This window comes from Synchiropus splendidus, chromosome 10 (genome assembly GCF_027744825.2).
Source record: "Synchiropus splendidus isolate RoL2022-P1 chromosome 10, RoL_Sspl_1.0, whole genome shotgun sequence".
Classification (NCBI taxonomy): domain Eukaryota; kingdom Metazoa; phylum Chordata; class Actinopteri; order Syngnathiformes; family Callionymidae; genus Synchiropus; species Synchiropus splendidus.
In genome coordinates this window covers 21681939-21702673 of record NC_071343.1, presented here as the reverse complement: position 1 = coordinate 21702673, position 20735 = coordinate 21681939, and the positions used below count along the sequence as shown (strand labels likewise).

Sequence of the window (20735 nt, the reverse complement as noted above, 5' to 3'; positions counted from 1 at the left end):
TGTCAGAGATGCTTGTGGACCGATGGGGATGGACACAAAGAGCTCTTGTCTGGTCCAGCCACATCGTTAATCAACCCGCTTTTCTTCTCAGTTTGCTGCTTTTCCCACTCTGGGATTATCTATGACTCTTTGTCTCTGTACTCAGTTGCTCAGTCTATTTGTTTCTCTCTGTGATTATTATTATTTTTTCTCTTTAAATGGACACCTTTAGAAATGAAAGGCATTGCTGCATGCAGCGCGAAAACTAGAAGAAATGTTGACTGAATTGTTAGTAATGTAACAATATTGGAGCCATGCTATAAAATAGTACAAATGTCATACATAATCCATTTGTGTAACGTGTTAGAGGAAGTTTAAATAAATGTATTCATAGACATTCATTCATTCACATACATAACATCAGAGGAAACTCGAGAGGAAACTGAAAAATGAGCAGTGGATGTACAATGGCCAGTATGTGTGCTTGTGTCAGAAATGACTCACTCTCTACATAAGTTTGACAGTAGCATGCACACACGTTATTCATAGACAGCTGATGATCCAACTGTTTCTCCTTGTCATTATTCATTATTGGCGATTGTTCATTTGGCCGAATGAACAATAGCCAGGGTGTATTGGGAGAGAGGGTGTTGAGAGAGTGTTGTATGTCTGTATACTCTAATACTCAACTGCATTATTATTATGACGTGTTTTTTTCTTCTTCTTTTTTTGCAATTTACAGTGAAAAACATCTGTCTTAACACATTGTCGATATGTGAAGGTACTTGCATGCTCTGTGTAACCTTCTGAATTCTACAGTTTTGTGTGCGCCCATAGAATTACTGTGTATTCAAACAAGCACATAATGACACATAGATGTATCGGCACATGCGCTATTCTTTTTATGCTTAATTGCTGAACAATGCTGTTTATAAACTGAATAAATAAAAATATGAACCATTTAGACCATGTAAACTGGTGATAATATACAAAATATGATGATGGACAAAAGCAAATCATTATTAATTTGTCGAAGTTGGTCTCTGTTGTGACAGCCATTTTCCAGTTAGAAGTTTTTTCTCGTAGCCACTTGCATATTCATGCATATCTTATCCTGCGCTTTTATTTTGGGCTTACAAAATTAAATGTTTTTACTTATAAAAACTGAAGTGTGGACAAAACGCGCAATCCTCTAACTAAAAACTAATGAAACAGTCACAAACAACAAAAGGTTTGAACAAAAAATGAACTGTAATATATACTTCTGAACATAAATTGCAGCTTGATTATATGGTTGAGAGAACACTGTCCCAGACTAATAGAAGGGAAGGAAGGTGTCAGAGCATGTTGGGGGCTCATATCTATTTGGGTGTGTTTCTGTCTGCGGGGAGGGCTATATTTCACTGCCTTGAGAATGAAGAATTTTATTTTTTTGCTCATCTTTCACAAGGAGGTAGTACAAGCAATCCTGGCTAAAATGAATGGGGTCCCCATTATGTGTCTTGACCTTCTCTGGGCCATACCGTATCTGCATAGAAACTTTATTGGCCGGCCCACGTGACCTTGCGTGGTTTTTACTAGCCTGGCCTTTTTGAGCTGAAATTGTAGCTATGTAGAATGTTTATAAAATTAAATGCTTGCCCGAATACGGAATATCAAATGTAACGGTTACTTTTTCACAATTTCTTAATATTGCACAAGTAGTCCACAATAAGTTTTAGACATGTTTCAAAGAAAAATCTTTAATGATTATTCTGACATTTTTATAACTATCCCAGGGACCCTAGCTTTTCAAAATAACACAAGGTTCACTAAAAGCAGGCAATAAATCCTTCTATATAGGGATGTCCTGAGTTCACTTTTTTAGCTAACCGAGTACATGTACTGACATTTTAGTATTTGCCAATACTGAGTACCAATAGGAGTAGTGCGATAATAATACCTAATGTGGCTTTTTATGCAATATTCGGCCAAATACATTCTGTTACCAAATATTTGGTGCATCCTTATGATATATATTTTCACTTTCTCTGATCTGAACGTCATCAACCTCTTGACATGCCTACTTTAACTTCTGCTTCTGTATAACTAAGTCACTTTCATCCTTGAGCATCTTGTTGGAAGCCCCTGCTCTATTGCCTTTGCCACAAATGGAGTCAGAATAAAGTTGGCTTGTAGCACTCGGATTGTAGCAGTGTGTGAGCTTAACAGAAAACGTAACTGTTATATGATCCGTATAAATACTCCCCATTGCAACTACAAACTGTAGAACTACAAATCCACACCATTTATTTGTATTAACAGTATATGTTTGCTTTACATTACAACTTTTACAAGATTATATGCATGTCTTTATGCGAATGGGTCCCAATCAGTAATGGCTGAGAATTAATGAAAGCCTTCATACTTGCTGAAATATGTTGCAGCATAATCGTTTCAATAATTTACTCGCATGGAGCAGAAGTGGTTTCTCAGTGATCTCTGCTTCTCAAGGACATAGAGGACACAGATTATACACATTAATTGCTTTCTACCCTCAGGGTTCCTCCTCTTGGTTCAGATGCAATAAAACCACAGCATCAAGCTTGATGTGTCGGTGCATCTTACCTTTGAACTGTATGTGACTGTTATTTTTCCTGTGTCCTGCAGAAGTCTGATCATGGCCAGGTTTTGCACGATGCTGTGTTTAAGCACCTGGAGCTGACAGAACGTGACTATTTTGGCCTACACTTGGCGGATGATTCCTCAGACGCACCGGTCAGTGGAATGTTTGTAAATCCTCTGGAGTCTGTGATTGTTTGACCCCGTGAATAATTGACTGTTTGACATTGCATGACTTAAAGGTTCTATGTGTGTGTCTGTGCGTGCGTGCGTGCGTGTGTGTGCATGTTAGGATGTTTGCTTCTAACGAGATTCATGAAATCGTCTCAGCATTCTGGTGCAATGTGTGGGTGCGCACTAGTGTGCGTGCTGTTGAATGTTTCGGCTGAATGTCTGTGTGTGTGGTCGCTGTTGAATATTTTACATGGTGTAGTCAAGCTTTGGAAGTGTTCTGGTGTCTCTAAGTGTCTCTTCATCAATATTTTACAGCGCTGGCTGGATCCCAACAAGCCCATCAGGAAACAGTTAAAAAGTAGGTGAAATCTACAACATACACACAGTAACTTAACCACCTCATGGTTTCACAGCCAGTTCACTTCAGTGCCAGTGCTGGAATGAAAACGTTTACCAAGCTGAGTCCATCCACAGCAGTCAATGGAGATCCTGGTTTTACCCTTCGATGAGTGACCTTCAGTTTTCACAAGCTGACCTTATCTGTGTTTTCCTTTTTTGCTCACCTGGTACTTGAAACGTGTAATGTATTGCAAAGAGGGATTTCTTTGGTCATATTGTGAGGAGCTGCATGAGGAAAAATATATTATGTACAACTTGTCATGAAGTGTTTTGTTTTTAGAGCAAGATATGCCGGGTTTCAGAGTATATTATGGTGCTTCATGACGTGTTTTCGATGATCAACGACCATATTCTGTTGACAAACAAAACAAAGGGTGTCTACATGTAATGCATCTTTTACGTACCTGTGCTATTTATATTGCAATATGAAAGAGGAGATATAGTCAGTTAATGCCAAGTATTCATAATGTTTTGCTATTATTAGTCATCCAAGTATTTCCCATACAAATGCCAATAGATTCCAGACCATATTAAATAGTTGCTGGTCAACTATACATCCTCATCAGTAAGCAGTCTTAAATGTGCTCTATAATGTTTTGATTAATCGGTGCTTTAAAGATATTACTAGGATTTGAAAAACCACAAAACAGATTGCTACATCATAAAGAAAATGAGAGTTAAAAATGGTGCCTGTAACACAGTGAAGGATTGAAGCAGTCTATCCCAGGATTACATAGATAAAAATTATTTTAATATTGCCTTTCAAGAGGAAGTTTAAATATTTATTGTACCCTCGAGAGAAGGCTTGTCAAACAGTAATAGGACTGCGCACCGCCTTTTCCATGAGCTCAGTGGCTGTTCTAAGTAATAATTAAGCCTTTTTTTAACCCAAGCATTTGCAGCTGGTTAGGCCACTAGAAGACATCTTAGAAATCTTTATTAACTTAACATCCTCTTGCATGAAATGTAGTCATGCTATGTTGTTTCATTTTCAGGGTTTTCATTTGAATCCCATTTTCCTAAAGCCTGACGTTTTTCACAAGGCATACAATAAGATACTCTCGAACAGGTCTTTCCAAGTAACCCATGAAGCATGTTTTCTGGAATATGAATATAAATTGTGTGTGTCTTTCAGGAGGATCACCACACAACTTGAGCTTCAGAGTCAAATTTTTCGTGACAGATCCCAGCAAACTTCAGGAAGAATACACACGGTATGCGTTTAAACAAACCTTTCACTGTATAGTCCTACTTAAAATAATTCAGCATTAATGTTTGGCGCATGAATGCAGGCGTATTTACAAGACTTTAAGAGTTGAAGTGGGTTCATCGTGAAAACTGATTTCTTTTCAGAGCTGGAACTGAAAGGCATAATGCCCAACAGCATAAAGGTTGGGTTTGCAGCTAGCATTTGTGGGTTCATTCTAAATCTTGTCCTTTTAATTATATACAGTCAATAAACAGTCAATGTGTGTTCTATCAGGTAACATCAGTTGAACATGAATCGACAGATAACTGTTAACTTTTCAATAAAAATGTCTATGAATGATTGTGGAAGGATGATCTGCTGTGACCGTGGCTCTGCGTCAACCTCTTTGACTCCTTCGCACGTGGAGTTCCCTCAGAGCCGATTGAATCTAGTTGTTTGACCACATTTATTTAACTTTAGGCGAACGTCTCCAGATGGTAAACAATTTTGTGTATGGTTGTTTGTTAAATAAATATAGCGACGCTGCAAAAAGATTGTCTCATCTCTGTCTCAGAGAACATTGGATTTTCAAGCGTCAACTGTAACAACTGATAATATAAATTACTGACAACAATATTTTAAAGTCACCTTTTGGGCCATTCTGATTTTTAATAGCACAATCATTCTTCTCCTTTGCTCCTGTAGGTATCAGTATTTCCTCCAGATTAAGCAGGATATACTGACTGGAAGGTGAGTGCGTTGTCTTCTCATACCATCAATCGGCTGAGTCCCTTTAGGATTCTTGTCTCCACAATCAATTGACCTCTGTGGTGCTGAAAGAAAGTGGGTTTTAATTACTTACATTAACAAGTTATTAGGTTACATGGGTTAATTTTTCTAAATGTGTGAGGAAAGATTTCCAATGGAGGTGGTATTGATGACATGCAAGTTTAATATGCTTGTGTTTTTGTGGTCATAGATTGCCCTGTCCTCACAACACAGCCGCTCTGCTGGCTTCCTACGCCGTTCAATGTAAGTATTGCTCCCAGGACACACACCTAAATGCATGCACACGGCTGAGCACTTGAGAAGAATTTCATTAGTGCTCCCTTTAGTTACTCCACCATCAAATGTAATGGCTCTTATTATGCTTCACGGTTGTTACAAGTCGTATGCCGTCTTCTTGGCATTTTTGTGTTGTTCAAATATAACAACAACTTTAAAAGGTCAATTAATGCCAATATTTGTGGTTGAAGATGATCTACTGTGTTCTATTTCCTCTTCACAAGTTTCATGAATGAATTTAGTATTTCAAAATGAGGTCGATTTGTATGTCGAGGAGTGTTTTTTTTTTTTTTTTCAAATCCTTCCTGTTAGCAGTTATTAATGTGCAGGGCTTAAATCTGTCATTTGTGTCAACTTGTCTTGATACAAAAGATTTTTCAGTGGAATTAAAATTGAAATGGCAATGGCTTTAAACCGCATCACGTACTGTGGTTCCTTAGAATTTATTACCTGAAGCATGGTACCCCCGAGACAAACGTTAACAGATGAGGCATATGGCACGGCATATTGGTGCAGTCGCCATGGTTGTAGCCAGCTAGCATCAGTATCCCGTGATATGCTGCACTGTTAGCAAGTACTCCCTTTATTAATGGACAACACTGTAGCCTGACTGACATCACAGCAATTTCTGTACAATTGCAGGGAATTCCTGCTGCTGGGCATGACAGATAAAATGTAGTGGAGTAGTTGAGGTGTCAGTTTTGTTCTTCTTTCTTTCTGGTCATGTTTCGCTTGGATAAGTGAATGATACAATCAATCAATATCTGTAAATATTCTCCTCAATATATTTTTAAAGTGCCAAATCAGGAGTTGTAGGTGTTTTAACTAAACTCAGACTCAGTTTCAATGCAGTTTGCTATCTAAGGTACAATCCAATGACAGCAGTTGAAATGTCATTGCTTATTTAGAAAGTCACGAAAGAAACTCAGATATGTGTACAGTCGTTCAGACAAGTAAGGTCCGCTGAAGTTGAAGCTGTGACATTGCAATACACTTCTTGTTATCATATATTTGATGTTTTCCAAATGCAGCAACATGCTGTATTTAGATTGTCCTCAACAAAACCTCTTAAAATTGTATTCAGAATTGTCATTGAAGCTGTCATGTTTGACCCAGTTCTGAGGTGTGATGATTCCACCCCCCTCAGCATCAGCATATATCCAAACCGCTGTTTGTAATGCATTTATTTATTTTTGCATTTTCTTCGCAGTCCTCTGAATCTGTGGTGTACAAATCTTGATAGCCAACACTATGTAGGTCAGAGGGGAGATTTGGCCACACAGAATCACACACTGCGGTAAAGTGGTCGCTTAGTTCCCTGCGAGCTCAGATTTTGCAGATAAGTCATTTCTATGGGAGCAAAACGGCTTGAAGCATCTGCTTTACTGCAGAATCAGTTAACTTGACCCCAGCATTGGTCCTGATCACTTGTAAATCCTCCGGTCAAAGCTTTGTTCTCCAAAACACACTAAAGTGTCATTTCACCACTGTGTACTCTTGTGTCAGTATCAAGCACAGCCCAAAATCCGGAACGCTGGCTAACTGTGGAGAAGAAATGTAGCTCCCTCTATCCTGACAAACAGTTGCATCATTGAGCTGTTACGTTTGATAATTTATTCATATTGACAATGGTGGATGGTGGGTGAGCAAACATCCTGTCTTCCTTTCAGACATTAATTGTTAGAGGAGATGCCTGCACAGACTCACACACAAGCATTCAATTACCGCCACAGTTTATAAATCCATCATGCAACGTAGAGAAGTGAGTGGCTTGTTTTTGCTTTGATGGCCATTGTTAAAAGCCAGAGCGGAAGCGTGTCTCCGCTGCTTTGAGCTTATCAGCCTTCAAGTATGGATTTTATGATCGACTTGGCGGTCAAATAAGAAATTATGTGTTCCGCTGTGAGCACTGAGGAGCTAAACCTTGTAGTGTGTTAAAGTAATGAGTGCTGTATGGTGTAAATCCAACATTATCCAGCCGATTTGAGACATAAGCTGTTGACCTTACTTGTATTGCTCCCCTGAGGTCATGTGCACATCAATACACAGGCTGGCTGAAATTGATCTGTGGTTCAATATGCTTAGGAAGGCAGCAAGCAGGTCTGTCCAGGGACTACTTGAGCCTATTGATGGTTTGAGCTTCAAATGCAAAATGTCTTCTTATGAGCGCAATCTGGAACCCACTGAAGGATAGGAAAGAATTTCACTCCCACGTTTCCGCCTGATCTCCTTGATTCAGATTAAAATGGTGCCTTTATCTTATTAAATTATTTTCATTATATCAAATGCTAATTTGCAGAAACATTCATAGAGTGATAACCTCCGTTGCACACCTCTTTTTTTTGCCTACATTCATACTTTTTTAAGCACTGGAAGCATTGTCACTGAAAGCATTTAGCTCACACAGACAGACATGTATGTGGTAACAAGCACATGGACGTTTTAACAGTGGTAATAATGTCTCAAGAATCATATTTCATGTTTGTTGTCATGCATCGTGGCGACGTTGAAGTGGAAACAAATTTGTATTATTAAACTTTCTCACCCTTCCCTCCCCCTCGATTGGCAGCTGAGTTGGGTGACTACAATGAGGTAGAGCATCCCCCTGGCTATTTAGCAGAATTCTCCTTCATCCCAAACCCACCACAAGACTTCCACAAAGAAGTTGCCAAACACCACCAGCAGCACAGGTGAGCTCTGCGGGACTGTCACATGTGCACGTTGCTCACTTGACGGTTAAAATAAACCACTCTGCGTCATCATGTGGTACGTTAAAGTAATCCTTTGCATTTGCACTGCTTGCTCTCCCAATTTCCATCTCTCCATGGCTCTTTCACATGCGTGCACTTCCGTTTACACCCACCTACCCACACACACACAGCTATCTGTTTTACTGATGTTTGTGTCTCTCTCTCAGTGGCCTATCTCCTGCCCAGTCAGAGTTTAATTATCTGAACACAGCACGCACGCTAGAGCTCTATGGGGTGGAGCTGCACTATGCAAGAGTAAGTAACATTGGATTCTGCCTCAGCCATGTTTGTTTCTTTTGGTTTTCTCACAGCCGCCACTGCATCCTGTGCACATGACATTGAAAATGATTTTTAGATTATACGCCAAACCAAGAATGTGATTAGAAAGAAACTCCATCTAATAATCAACTGCAAAACAACTCAAACTTCCTCAAGATTCCTCAAGTTTTGTTGAGTTCACTTTTCTACAATGAATGAGATGGTTTGAAGTGTTCAATGTTATTTTTTTTAATTTTTTTTTAACTTATTTAGAACACTAAACGTAGAATTCTAAATGAATGTGCAATTAGATTATTGTGAATATAAGTAACATTGACTGGTATTTAGTATGCTTGCATCACTACTGAAAGGGTTTAAATGTGATGTCAAAAATGGTACTGCAACATTTCAGGCTTGCCAACATGTGGACATCAACTTGTTTCATTTGCATCAGTGAAGATTGAGGCCTGGTGGAGATATGCACCTACTATGCATTTCCTAAAGCGGTTATAGAGTTATGCCTTTGAAATCAGCCTTGGAATTGTGTTTTGTTTTCTTCCTTTCTCTCCACTCTTGCTGTTTTATATCCCCTGTGCAACTGCTTTCAGCAAAATTCCATGTCTCTTTCAGGACCAGAGCAACACAGAGATTCTCATTGGGGTGATGTCTGCAGGGATTGTGGTTTACAAGAACAGGGTACGGATCAACTATTTTCCATGGTGAGTAACACATGCAAACAAGATGAAATAATATGATATTCTGATGGGTTCAGTTCTAAGTAAGTAGGCAGGGCCATGCATCATCTAATATTTCCTTATCACGGACGTCTTACTATAATGTACCTTACCACAGTTATTTTTCATTTTCTATTGTTATTTCTCAATTTTGGCAACTGTTGTTGGAGTCTTCAATCTGTATTGCCATGTAAAACATTTCTAAACATTTAAAAGCCCCATTGACCCTCCCATTTGTGTTTTTGTGCTTGGGACTGAAACAGCTGAATCTCAAGATTTCACTTCCTGTAAGCTTTCACCCACAAACATTGTCATTATATTGTTGTCAACGTGGCGGAAAGTAATTACATACTTTCACTGAGATTCATTCATTCATTGTTAGATTTTGTGGAACAGGGTTAATGAAATACTGTCTTTCTCATCCATTTGTTGATTCATCTTCTCCCATTAACTAAATTTAGCCAACGACTTTGATTGATGCCACATAAATTCTTGAGGCATCTTTTTGGCACCACTTTGGTCTTGCCGTCTGTTTTTCCATATCAGCACTATTTTAATGAATCAAACAGTGAATTGTCTCTATTCTTGCCACCAGATCGTAGCCAGCACTTAACTGGTTCCAGCAATCGACTCATGTTGCGTGTTGCAATCAAATTGCATGTAATCTGCACTTGTATATTGTGATGGCAACTTGTTGGTGCTTTAAATAAATTGGATAGTTTTAGATGCAGGTGTTGTCATTTTCTTAGGACATAGTTTAAAAAAATAGTATTTTTTTTTTTGTGTGTGCGGGCTTGTTTATACTGCCTCATGGGGAACAATTCCTGACAACGCACTATCCTCATAGGGACCTTATGTCTTTTTGGGGACCTTTTGCCGGTTCCCACGTGTCCAAACGTCCATTTGAGGATGAAGACTTCAAAATAACTGGGCCATTATCATTAGGATTAAGTTTGATTCACAGTCGTGGTTAAGGTTAGCCATTTGTTTTGGATGGATAGGTTTAGGGTAAGAGGCTGGGGAAAGCATTATGCCAATGAGAAACCTCCCAAAGTCCTCAGAGGGATGGCAATACAAGCGTGTGTCTGTGTGCGTGCGCGTGTGTGTACGCATGTAAAATATATTTAGCAGCGAGTGATGAGTCACAGCAGCAATGGGGTTCATGGAAGAGATTAAGTTACTGTGCTTCACATCAGCCCAGCTATTACCAGCGCTGCATGTCTTCATGTGATTTCAGCATTTATTTTACACCACACTGACCTCTGGAGACTTGTGGCATTTTACGAGTCGTGTTAAGAAAAGAATGAATGCTTCAACTTAGGGCACAGTGAACTCAACTGGCTACTACTAATCAATTTGAATACATTGTGCGTCTGAATTGGCACTGATACAGTGGTAGACGTTATTCACTGCTATGGGTTGTAATACTGTCAAGCTTTTTACAGTCCTATATGATCCAGTTGTATTTGCTTGAAAGCATGGAATACTCACTCCCAAGAAGAAACGAAGTGTTTTTCTGAAGTGACGCCTGTGTCTTTGCGTACGTGATAATCTGCCACGTCAATCAAATTCAAAAGGCAGTTCACTGTCAGATCAATTATTTATTTTGTCACCTTGAGTCATGAGTCCTAATGTATGAGTGGAAGAAGAAATAGCAGACACCTTGCTTACTAATGTGGTGAGCCATCTGTTATGTACAGTAGCTTTTGCTTTCGTGTATCATTTTTGTTTCTATAATGAGACCGCATGGCTGAATAGGCTTCAGATAGTGTGATTTAAGTATACTGTATCAGTCATCTCCATACAAGGCTAAGAACAAGTTTGCTTCTTTTAATTTGTATTTTTTTTAGGTTAAATAGGCAGTGCTCGTATAGTCGGTACATACTGGCATGTACAATATTATCAACAGATTGTATTTACTGAATGAAGAGCACAAAAACCAATACATATGTTGAAGATGTCTGTATTTTTTAACTTTTTTTTACATTCATTGTTTTTATGATCGTTTCTTTTTTTTTTTATCACATATTTTTAACTTAACTTAACTTAAAATGTGTCCTTTATGTTTGCATTTTCCACTGCAAATGACTTTTCTAAATGTTATTTCACTCATTATATGCTCTTTCCACTCTGTCTGACTCATAAAGAAATATTGAATGGTGCTATGTATTATATTATATACAGGTATGCATTTGTTAAATACAAATTGTGACAACAAAAAAGTGACATATACTTTAATGAAACAGGTTTGTCTAAATTGGTGAATGTCTGTTTTTTTCCAGGTTGAAAATTGTGAAAATCTCTTTCAAATGTAAGCAGTTCTTCATCCAGCTCAGAAGAGAGCCGGTGAGTTAGTCTGCACTCTCTCCCAAACCTAGTTTTATACTAATATAATGGACAGATTTTCTGTGTTTCTGTAGCTTGTATGTTTCAACTGAAAAGGAAAAAGAACCACTCACATGTACACATAAAGGCGGCAAAGCAGCTTTACATCCTCTACTGACTGTCTCTTTGTGTGAGCATGGTTGTGCTGCGGTTTTCATGTGGACTGAATCATTGTCTATGTTCAGTGTCGGAATACGTATCTCTCATCAGGGTGGGATTAGCCCCCCTGCCGTCTGTGTCCTCGTTGTTTCTCTTTTAATCCGTCTCTATGTTCAGCATCAACTGCTGGGCAAGTGGGTCTTCTCTTTCTAACACAACACAACAACCATAGAGATGAAGGATCAACCCAAACTTAATGTTCACCGCAAATATAAATGTAAGCAGGGTGATCATTTCAGAATCGTTGACTATCTTTGCTACTTAAAATGGTAAGTGGGGTGACTGTGGCTCAGGAAGCGGGTCATATCCACAACCTTACCAACCTTGTCTCGAGTGAAGTATTGAATGGATACATTGGCAGCCATACTTCAGTCAATCATCTCTTGTTCTTGTTCAGTTATTCAGAAGAGTTATTCAGAGGAGAATTTGGGGCTCAGCAGAAGACTGAGGCAATTTCAATGTATTTCCTTAGTATGTGCACATTCTGTCTTCCGTTACATAAAAGTGCCTGCTTGTGCCATTATTTAAATGTGTTTCTAACAAATGAGGCTGCTAACAATATGAACAATCATTAGTCATAATAAACATTTCTCCTTAAGAAATATAATCACATTTTTGTGTTGAGGGAAACTAGTTCAGGAATCGCTGTTGAATTTATGCCCTGTGCGGGGATTCATTCGTTTTGTTCTTGTTTTGTCTTGGTGCTTAGGGTGTAATCAAAACTGTCAATGTGACATTTTTTTTTATGATTTATTTATTTATTTATTTATCTATTTATGTATTTATTTTTGCTGGATACATATTGAGAGTAGCTCTCAGCGGATGTAGCCTCTACATTTTTCGTAAGACAAAACATTAGGCTAGCAAACCATCCAAGCATTAAATAAATACAATATTAATTTACATTTAATGTGTATGACAACAAGTTAAGGCACTAAGTAGTGTGTTCTGAGTTCTGAGTCATTGTGGAGAAAACAACACTGTCTCTGGAATGTCACTCCGTCTTTTCACCGAAATCGGATTGAGCACGAACTGTGTCCAAAACACTGTTAAAGACTTGACTGGAAAATAACTTGAACACAGTTCTCCCTTATTGTCTTTGCGCAGACTGAAACCCGGGAGACACTGTTGGGTTTCAATATGGTGAACTACAGAGCCTGTAAAAACCTGTGGAAGTCCTGTGTGGAACACCACACGTTCTTCAGACTAGAACGACCGATCCCACCGCAGAAGAACTTCTTCTCCCACTACTTCACCCTGGGATCAAAGTTCAGATACTGGTGAGCACTCGCAGACACAGTCGCAGTCCCTGTATACAATGATCAAAAACCTTCTTTCAAGATTCTCATATGCCTTTTTATTGCATTCTATATGTAATTAAGAGGCTGTTTGACTGTTATGTATGTAAAACAAGAGAGTGAGAAATTCATAGTTTGGCGAGAGAAAATATTTTCTTTTGCACCTGAATGTGATACTTCAGTTGCTGCATCGTGTTTTTTCTGTTTAAACCCTGTTGCTCCATCCAAGATTACACAACACACACTCCACTGGTGTGTTTCTTTTATTGATCACTGATTGCCGTAAAGTAATGAGTTAACAGGCAACAGTCAATCAAGAGATGGGTTGTTTTGGTTATGAAAACAACATTAAGTAAAAATCTGTTCTCTCACTTGGAAAGCAAAACACAATATAAGATGAGAGTGAAGGGTCATCTAAAAGAAATGACTGATACTGGGGAACATCCGCTGCACCATATGACACCTCAGTGCCCTTGTGTTACTGCATTTACAATTCTGTTTACTGTGTGGGGTCTGTGTGGAATTATTCAGCACCCTGACTGAACTTCAGTGTGATGTCGTGCATGTTGTTTATTTATCAAGAGCCTTGAGCTTTGACATTAACGGTCATATTTTCTATAATTAGCCAATTTGTCTCCCAAAAATGCAACTCTCTCAACGTCTTCCTTTCTGTATTCTGTCACTCATTTGACGCAAATGTTATTATTTAGATGTTCAACTCATCAAACATGATCGTATATTGAGATATTTTCTAATGAGCTCTGGCCTGTGTTCTTATCCTTCGACGTACGGCTGACAGATTACAGCTGTCTGTTGACATGTTTGCTTTGTGGTATGTTTAGTGGGAGGACAGAGGTGCAGTCTGTACAGTACGGGAAGGAAAAAGGCATCAAAGACAGAGTGTTTGCCAGGTAAACCACCATCATTAAAAAGGACAATACTGGAACAGATGCCTGTGACAATGGAGTCTTCTTGTGTCTGTCAACAGATCACCCAGCAAACCGCTGGCCAGGAAGTTGATGGGAGGGACTGACTGGGAGGCAGTGAGCAGGAACAGCCTATCAGACGAGAGACTGGAGACCCAGAGTCTGCCCACTCGCTCCCCACCTGGCACGCCAAATCAGTGAGTTTAAACACCACAGGTCATCCCAGACCATGACATGCCTCAAACACATTCTCGGGCATTCATGGGTAAAGCATGGAAGACTTTTCAATTGATGTGCTTTTATTTTCCTTTTGTTTTTGCATTTATTATTGAGTATAAGATTTTCTTCAACTAGAGACTATGAGCTCATTGTTTTCCTCTCCAGCGTTTTGTTAAATACGCTGCTTTAAGCTAATTACTTCCTGTAGTGCTGCTGTGAGTAAATGTGGCTTTGTTATTTGGAAATACAAACTTTTACTAAACCAACTGAGGATGATTGAGACAACCACACATTTTCCACCAGTCACTACTTCTGTGTTAATTTGAAAATCGTGATTTCTTCATCGTTCAAACTCCGTGACAATCTGCATTTCTGTCCCATTGCAGAAACTCACTTTTCATCCAAGAAGGCACTCGGCTGCGTCCCTCGTCAGTCGGACACCTGGTCGATCATGTGATCCACACTTCCCCCAGCCTTCCTGTCTTTTCTTCCAATCATAAATCAGCCTCATCCACACAGGCCAACAGCATCAGTTTGGACTCGACCCCGTAAGTGTTTTTCGTTTCACGACTGTCATTACTTTGACTGCAAAAACACCCAGATAATGAAATTTGGCAGTGTAATTTTGAGTTTCAATTGAAGTCACGAATAGTGCCACACTGTCTGACCATACTGCTGTGTGGATGTTTTTTTTTAAATGTCTGACTGTGTCTGTGGCTTCTCTCAAGAGTTCACACCCTCTCCCAGTGTCACTTAGCTGGCCCCTTTGGAAAGACAAGCCCTTTAAAAAGCATCCCGTAAAATGTGTTTATAGCTGACTGAACGGCAGAGAAGGAGCTTGGAATTAGTGTATGGATGTGCATGTTATTTTGTGTGCTTCTATAAAGCATTAAGTATTTAATAAAATTCCTGGTGAAGTGTTTGACATAAATCACTGATCTTAACACTCTTGTTCTTTGAGTTTTGTGTGCCTGTGAATTTATTTTGTGGCAGAACTGAAAAAGCTTTGTATTATGTGCCTGTTCTCTAATTAAAATAACCTGGGTGAAGTTAAACAGAAGTCAGTCATTTAACCACCACTTAGTCCTGTTTAGGGTTGCAGGGAGTGCTGCTGCCTATCCCAGCAGTCATTGGGCGAGAGGCAAGAATACACCCTGGACAGGAAGTCAGTCTATCACAGGGCACACACCATCCACACACACTTGAAAGTTCTGATTCCAATTAATTGAATTTGACTTTTTTTCTTTTTTTACTTTTTCAACTTCTTTGGGAAAGGGAGTTAGCTAAACATGCTTAAAGACAACAACCCTAAATCTAATGCAGTCATTTACAACTACAGGACATGAAATGACAATTCTATTGAATTGCCTCAGAAACCTTACACTTTATTCTTTATTCTTGATTACTTGTCAGACTGACTGGCTTCCTTCTCTCTCTTTTAAGTGCAGTGTTACTGATGTATGTCTTTATATTTGTGTTGGAGGCGTGGACACTACACGGGACTGAAGAACCATTTCAATTCATTTCAGGGATGTGAACCTGGATGATTTGTCTGATTAAATGTGAAGCATCTTTAAATAGTTCAAAGCATTTAAATCAACAGCATCAAAGACATCAACAAAGCAAGATGCTTTTGGGATGTTGTGATAAACATTTTCAGCAGACAGCCAATGTGATTTATAATTTATTCGCGGAATTATTTCAGCATTACAAAAAAAGGATGTGAACACATTATATTTGCAGTGCTACATGATCATACCAAAACGAAAAGAACTGCACAGTACGATATACACAGCAATAACGCGAGTATAATTGATGATTCAAAATGACAACAATGCTCCATTTTTCTATCCACCAATATACCTTATTTACTGCGTATTACATTCATCAGATGATGCTTCAGTATGATTCTGTGCTGCTGAGTGAAATAACAGGCTGATTCCATTCATTTATGGTTCCACACTACCTTCTGTTCATCCTCAGATTGTTTTTAGCGCTGTGTGATGAGTTGTTGTTCAGAACATTCTCTCAATCAAAAGTGAATTATCCATGCTCTTCCAGCTGCGTAGTTCAAGAGGTTATGAATGACCTTGAGTCAACATGCAACACGAGGCTGGCACAAAGACATTCATGATGAAACATATCAAAGAAAACAGAAAAAAGTGGCAGCAACCAAAACAAAAGAAACATCTCTGACTGTTGAGAAACCCCTGTGCCTGTGTGATAAAGACACTCATTGGCAACAGCCAATGACTTGACTGTCTGGTCTGACTTTACCTGAGGTAAAACCCTTAGTTCACTAAGTCGTGGCAGGTACTCCTCTGTCTGTCTCTCCATCTGTTAGTCTTGTATTTCGTCACCGGAATAGTTTGATTGCATGATTTCAAAGTTGCAATGCCAATCCTGGATAAAAGTTTTAAAGGACTTGGTTACTAATTTAAACACAAGTTGGTGTTTATTTTCATTGAAGTATCTGGACTGCTGCTAAAGACTCACCCCCTTTCTCCTCCATTTGCAGGTCTCCTGAAGGTGTGGATGGTCAGCCTCCAGCTCTGCCCCCTAAGCAGCTGAGCAGAAAGACCCTGAGTCAGATCATCCAGGCCCATTCTCAACAGAGTCTCCTGGACAACCACCTGAATGAGATGTACGATGTTCCTGTCAACAATGACAAGACCACGGTCAGTGCTGCAGCATGTTCGCTCACCACACTGAATGGGACTCAGAAACAAGTGTTTCATGAATCCAGAAAAAAATGTTTGATCTTGCTGTGTCACTGGAATTAGTTTTGAACTTGAATGTTATCCACAAAAGCACCTTGTCTTCCGTGTGATGTTTTATATTCATAAAATGTCACACTTATTGAAATATTGTTTAGTTGTTATTTAAACCGTCTTCTGTGTCCTCAGTGAGGATTATGATATAAAAGGATGTGAAGCCTGATTTGGATTTGATGTGTTTCCTGAACTCTGCTCTTCCAGCTTAATGGAGTGGTCCCACATGATAATCTGGTTTTGATCAAGATGAGGCCGGATGAACACGGACGATTTGGCTTCAACGTTAAGGTGAAGAAGAGAGTGTAGATTATGTATTCGCTGTTTGTGGTACTATCCAGAAAAATGACAATTTATTAGTGATGAAGTGAACCTAATTCATGTATCTGATACTCATGTGTGTTGTCTGTGTGGTTGCAGGGCGGAGCTGACCAGAAAATGCCCATTATTGTGTCGAGAGTGGCACCTGGAACATCGGTAAGTGTGCAAAGTTGCCAAATCATTGGTTGTACAGTTCTCGCTAACAATATGTAAATACATTCACTGTATTTAGATTTACATTTTTTAAGCAGTCAATGAAGGCTAAGAAAGGTGTTTGCACTGGAATGTAAAGCAAGATATGTTCTTGTTCAACAACCGACATGTGGAGCTCATGTTTTCACCCAGGTTTTCTTTAATAAAAAAAAAGGAAGATCATTATTGTGTTTCTCCTTCCTCAGGCTGACCTATGTGTGCCGCGCTTGAACGAGGGTGACCAAGTTGTCCTCATAAATGGACGGGACATCTCTGACCACACCCACGACCAAGTGGTCATGTTCATTAAGGCGAGCTGTGAGAGCCACTCAGGAGAACTTATCCTACTGGTCCGACCAAATGGTTAGTTGCATCATGAAGATGGTTGATTTTTGGTGTGTGCGATTTCTAAATAATCTATACATTTTGTGCTACTTTTAAGCGTGGGTCCGAGGAAGCAATTGTATCTACATGGAAGGCCACCTGCTTTCAAAAGCAATGGTTGCCTTTCGCTAATTCTAATTTTTCAGTGGGAATGAGATACACGCACTGGTTTCTTTGAGAATCTCTGCTGCCCGCCTTAATCTGCTGTTCATGCCACCATTCCACCGTCTCTGAAGACATGCTCTGAAAGCAATTTGTTCTTCAAAATATAGTGTGTGCGGAATATCATCATATGCTGTGGGATCTGAGTGCTAATGGAACCCAACTAATCTCTCTGGGGTAACTAGCTGCAGATAAAATGTTGTGCTGACTGTTGCCATCAGGCAGGACATTTAGGACAGGCTGTGGAGGTCATTGAAACTAATTCTAGATATTTAAAATAACAAAGTGTTTCAATGAGTTAACATGACCATACTACCAGCAGAATTAGTAAGATGTGCTGATGCATTTTTGCAAGGATGTGTTTTAAGCACCATGTGTCCTCTTGATGACATTTGGTTGTATGTTTCTAAACATGATATAGGCGGGTAAGAATCATTTTGGCTTTTATAAACATTGACTCAAACATTTCTTTCTTGTGTGTTGTCATGTTTTTGACGAACAGGTTTGTAAGAAAGACATGTGCTACAGATTTGCCTACTAGGTAGGCAGTAAAAGCCAAAGGTTAAAAAAGTCAAATCCAACAAAGGCAATAGAGAATGATGCATCCAAGGCATTTGGTCATAGATGACATTTAACAACGGTGTTGGTGAACATAGACCAATGTAGGGCACCTGCTTATATGACCATTTGGATTTCAGTAAGAAAAGTCACAATGTAAAGGAGAATATTCAATGATGGTGGAGTGCAGTGATGATCAATGAAGTTTGGATTACTTCTGCTCTTACAGCATAAGTCAAGAGGATCGCAAATGAGTGGATCACTCATCACTTTGTGCCACATGCGGTCATCAATGTCCCACACTCGCATCAAGAAGTGGGTCATGAATGCCGGTCAGTCAGCTGGAACTTAGCGGCCGGTTCACATTGTTTTGCCACGTAATGCTTTCTGTGTGACGGCGCTAGCTGACTTCTGATTTGGACTACATTGTGCTCTTCAACATTGTGTTAGGGCATACAAGTTTAAACTGCATTATGCTTTTAGAAAAAGATTGGAATATGTCCTTTATTTAACATGATTGGACATGGAAATGCTTGGTGTTTTTACTGGGTCAAAGACCCTGCTATGGAACTATGCATTCCATCCCCCTTTACCTCTCAGCATACACCTGACTCCGTCTCTGCATGGAGTATGTCAAGTCGGCTTCAGTCCATCTCTTGCACACATTAACTGTGACTCGTTGTGATTCTGTCCCATCCAGCCATCTATGACGTCGTGGAGGAGAAGGTGGATTCTGAGCCCGACTTTCAGTACATCCCAGAGAAGTCCCCCCAAGACCCCACCCAGATTGACCAGCATGCTCTGAGGGACTCGATGGCCACACTTAGAGAAGGCTTGAGCAGTGGAGCCATACTGGCACAGTTTGATGTACGTTATGAACACTAACAGAATCACTTCCTGTTCTGTAGTGCGTGCTAAATTCAAACATCCCATTAGGTTTGTGTTGATGAAGCACACTATCGTGATGTGAATGTCTCTATTGTGGTGGTTTTTTTTTTTTACAGCAACTGTACAGGAAGAGGCCGGGGATGACCATGCTGTGTGCCAAGTTACCTCAGAACGTTTCTAAAAACCGCTACAGAGACATCTCCCCTTGTGAGTTACGTTGGAACACCCAAGCAATACTTTCTATTTGGAGTTTGAGTTCCAGTACATTTGCTTCCACCAGCCTTTCTTCTTGCTTACATTTCTGTAGTTTGGTCTTGATTGTTTCTCAAAGCCATGCCTCGCACCTAATGCACTTTCTATTTCTATGTGCAGACGATGCAACCCGGGTCATCCTCAAAAGCACAGATGACTACATCAATGCGAATTACATCAATGTGAGTGCTCCTTCTTGTGTGATGTGTTATGTATGACTGCACACAGTGCATGTAGGTGGCCTCCTCTGGTATCAACTAAATGCAGGTTGTAACCACGACGTTGGCAATGTTTTTGTGCCCAGTGCAAGTAGTATATATCTAAAAGTCTTGCAGGGATGCAGTCATACAAATCTGCTGTGTTCGTGCGTCATTACCTTTAATATATGTATTATAATTGAAACAATATCTTGGTGAACAACGTTGCATTACCTGCATAATTGGAAAGTGTTGCATGCAGGGAAAATGCAATTGTATGTTAAATTCAAACACACTTCAACTTTTTTCTTGTTACCCTGCTTTTAGATTATGTGAGTGACCTATTTAATTGAAAAATATATCATGTATGTATGTCTTGTCTTGTCTTGTCATTATTACTCTACCCAAGTTCAACGCATTTTTTGAGTAGTTTTTTTGAGCGCTTAGATAATGTACCGGCTACATATAATGGTTATTGGTTTTATTTTTATTTTTTTAATTCTGTGACTTTTCTCCATAGCAGTCTATTATTAAACACGCAGATTTTTTCATTTATTTTAATCAAATTCCCTGTTTCCTGAGCATGTCTTCACAAAATGACCTGCATCTGACTGGATTGAAAATGTGACCGATAATCCCATGAGCCTCAACTTCACTCCCCTCTCAACCTGTGTTTGTGTAGATGGAGATTCCCGCCTCCAGTCTGATCAACCGTTACATAGCATGCCAGGGTCCTCTGCCCAACACCTGCCCCGACTTCTGGCAAATGACCTGGGAGCAAGGCTCGTCCATGGTGGTCATGCTGACGACGCAGGTGGAGCGAGGACGGGTTCGTAAAAAAGATTTGTTTACATGTGGAAATTCCAGTTCATAT

At 39.5% G+C, this 20735-nt stretch overlaps 1 protein-coding gene across 1 annotated transcript in view; it reads left to right on the top strand.

Annotated features, from left to right (window-relative positions):
* ptpn4a (protein tyrosine phosphatase non-receptor type 4a) overlaps positions 1 to 20735 on the top strand; it is a 51277-nt gene that overhangs the window by 24856 nt on the left and 5686 nt on the right. The window contains exons 3-23 of the mRNA XM_053876636.1: positions 2629 to 2736; positions 3070 to 3112; positions 4289 to 4367; positions 5048 to 5092; positions 5322 to 5374; positions 7977 to 8097; positions 8325 to 8412; positions 9046 to 9134; positions 11432 to 11495; positions 12801 to 12973; positions 13834 to 13902; positions 13980 to 14114; positions 14523 to 14684; positions 16655 to 16814; positions 17115 to 17198; positions 17328 to 17384; positions 17627 to 17783; positions 19225 to 19391; positions 19529 to 19619; positions 19785 to 19846; positions 20544 to 20690. Coding sequence (XP_053732611.1) covers positions 2629 to 2736; positions 3070 to 3112; positions 4289 to 4367; positions 5048 to 5092; positions 5322 to 5374; positions 7977 to 8097; positions 8325 to 8412; positions 9046 to 9134; positions 11432 to 11495; positions 12801 to 12973; positions 13834 to 13902; positions 13980 to 14114; positions 14523 to 14684; positions 16655 to 16814; positions 17115 to 17198; positions 17328 to 17384; positions 17627 to 17783; positions 19225 to 19391; positions 19529 to 19619; positions 19785 to 19846; positions 20544 to 20690 — 2154 coding nt within the window. The remainder of the gene's footprint in view (positions 1 to 2628; positions 2737 to 3069; positions 3113 to 4288; positions 4368 to 5047; positions 5093 to 5321; positions 5375 to 7976; positions 8098 to 8324; positions 8413 to 9045; positions 9135 to 11431; positions 11496 to 12800; positions 12974 to 13833; positions 13903 to 13979; positions 14115 to 14522; positions 14685 to 16654; positions 16815 to 17114; positions 17199 to 17327; positions 17385 to 17626; positions 17784 to 19224; positions 19392 to 19528; positions 19620 to 19784; positions 19847 to 20543; positions 20691 to 20735) is intronic.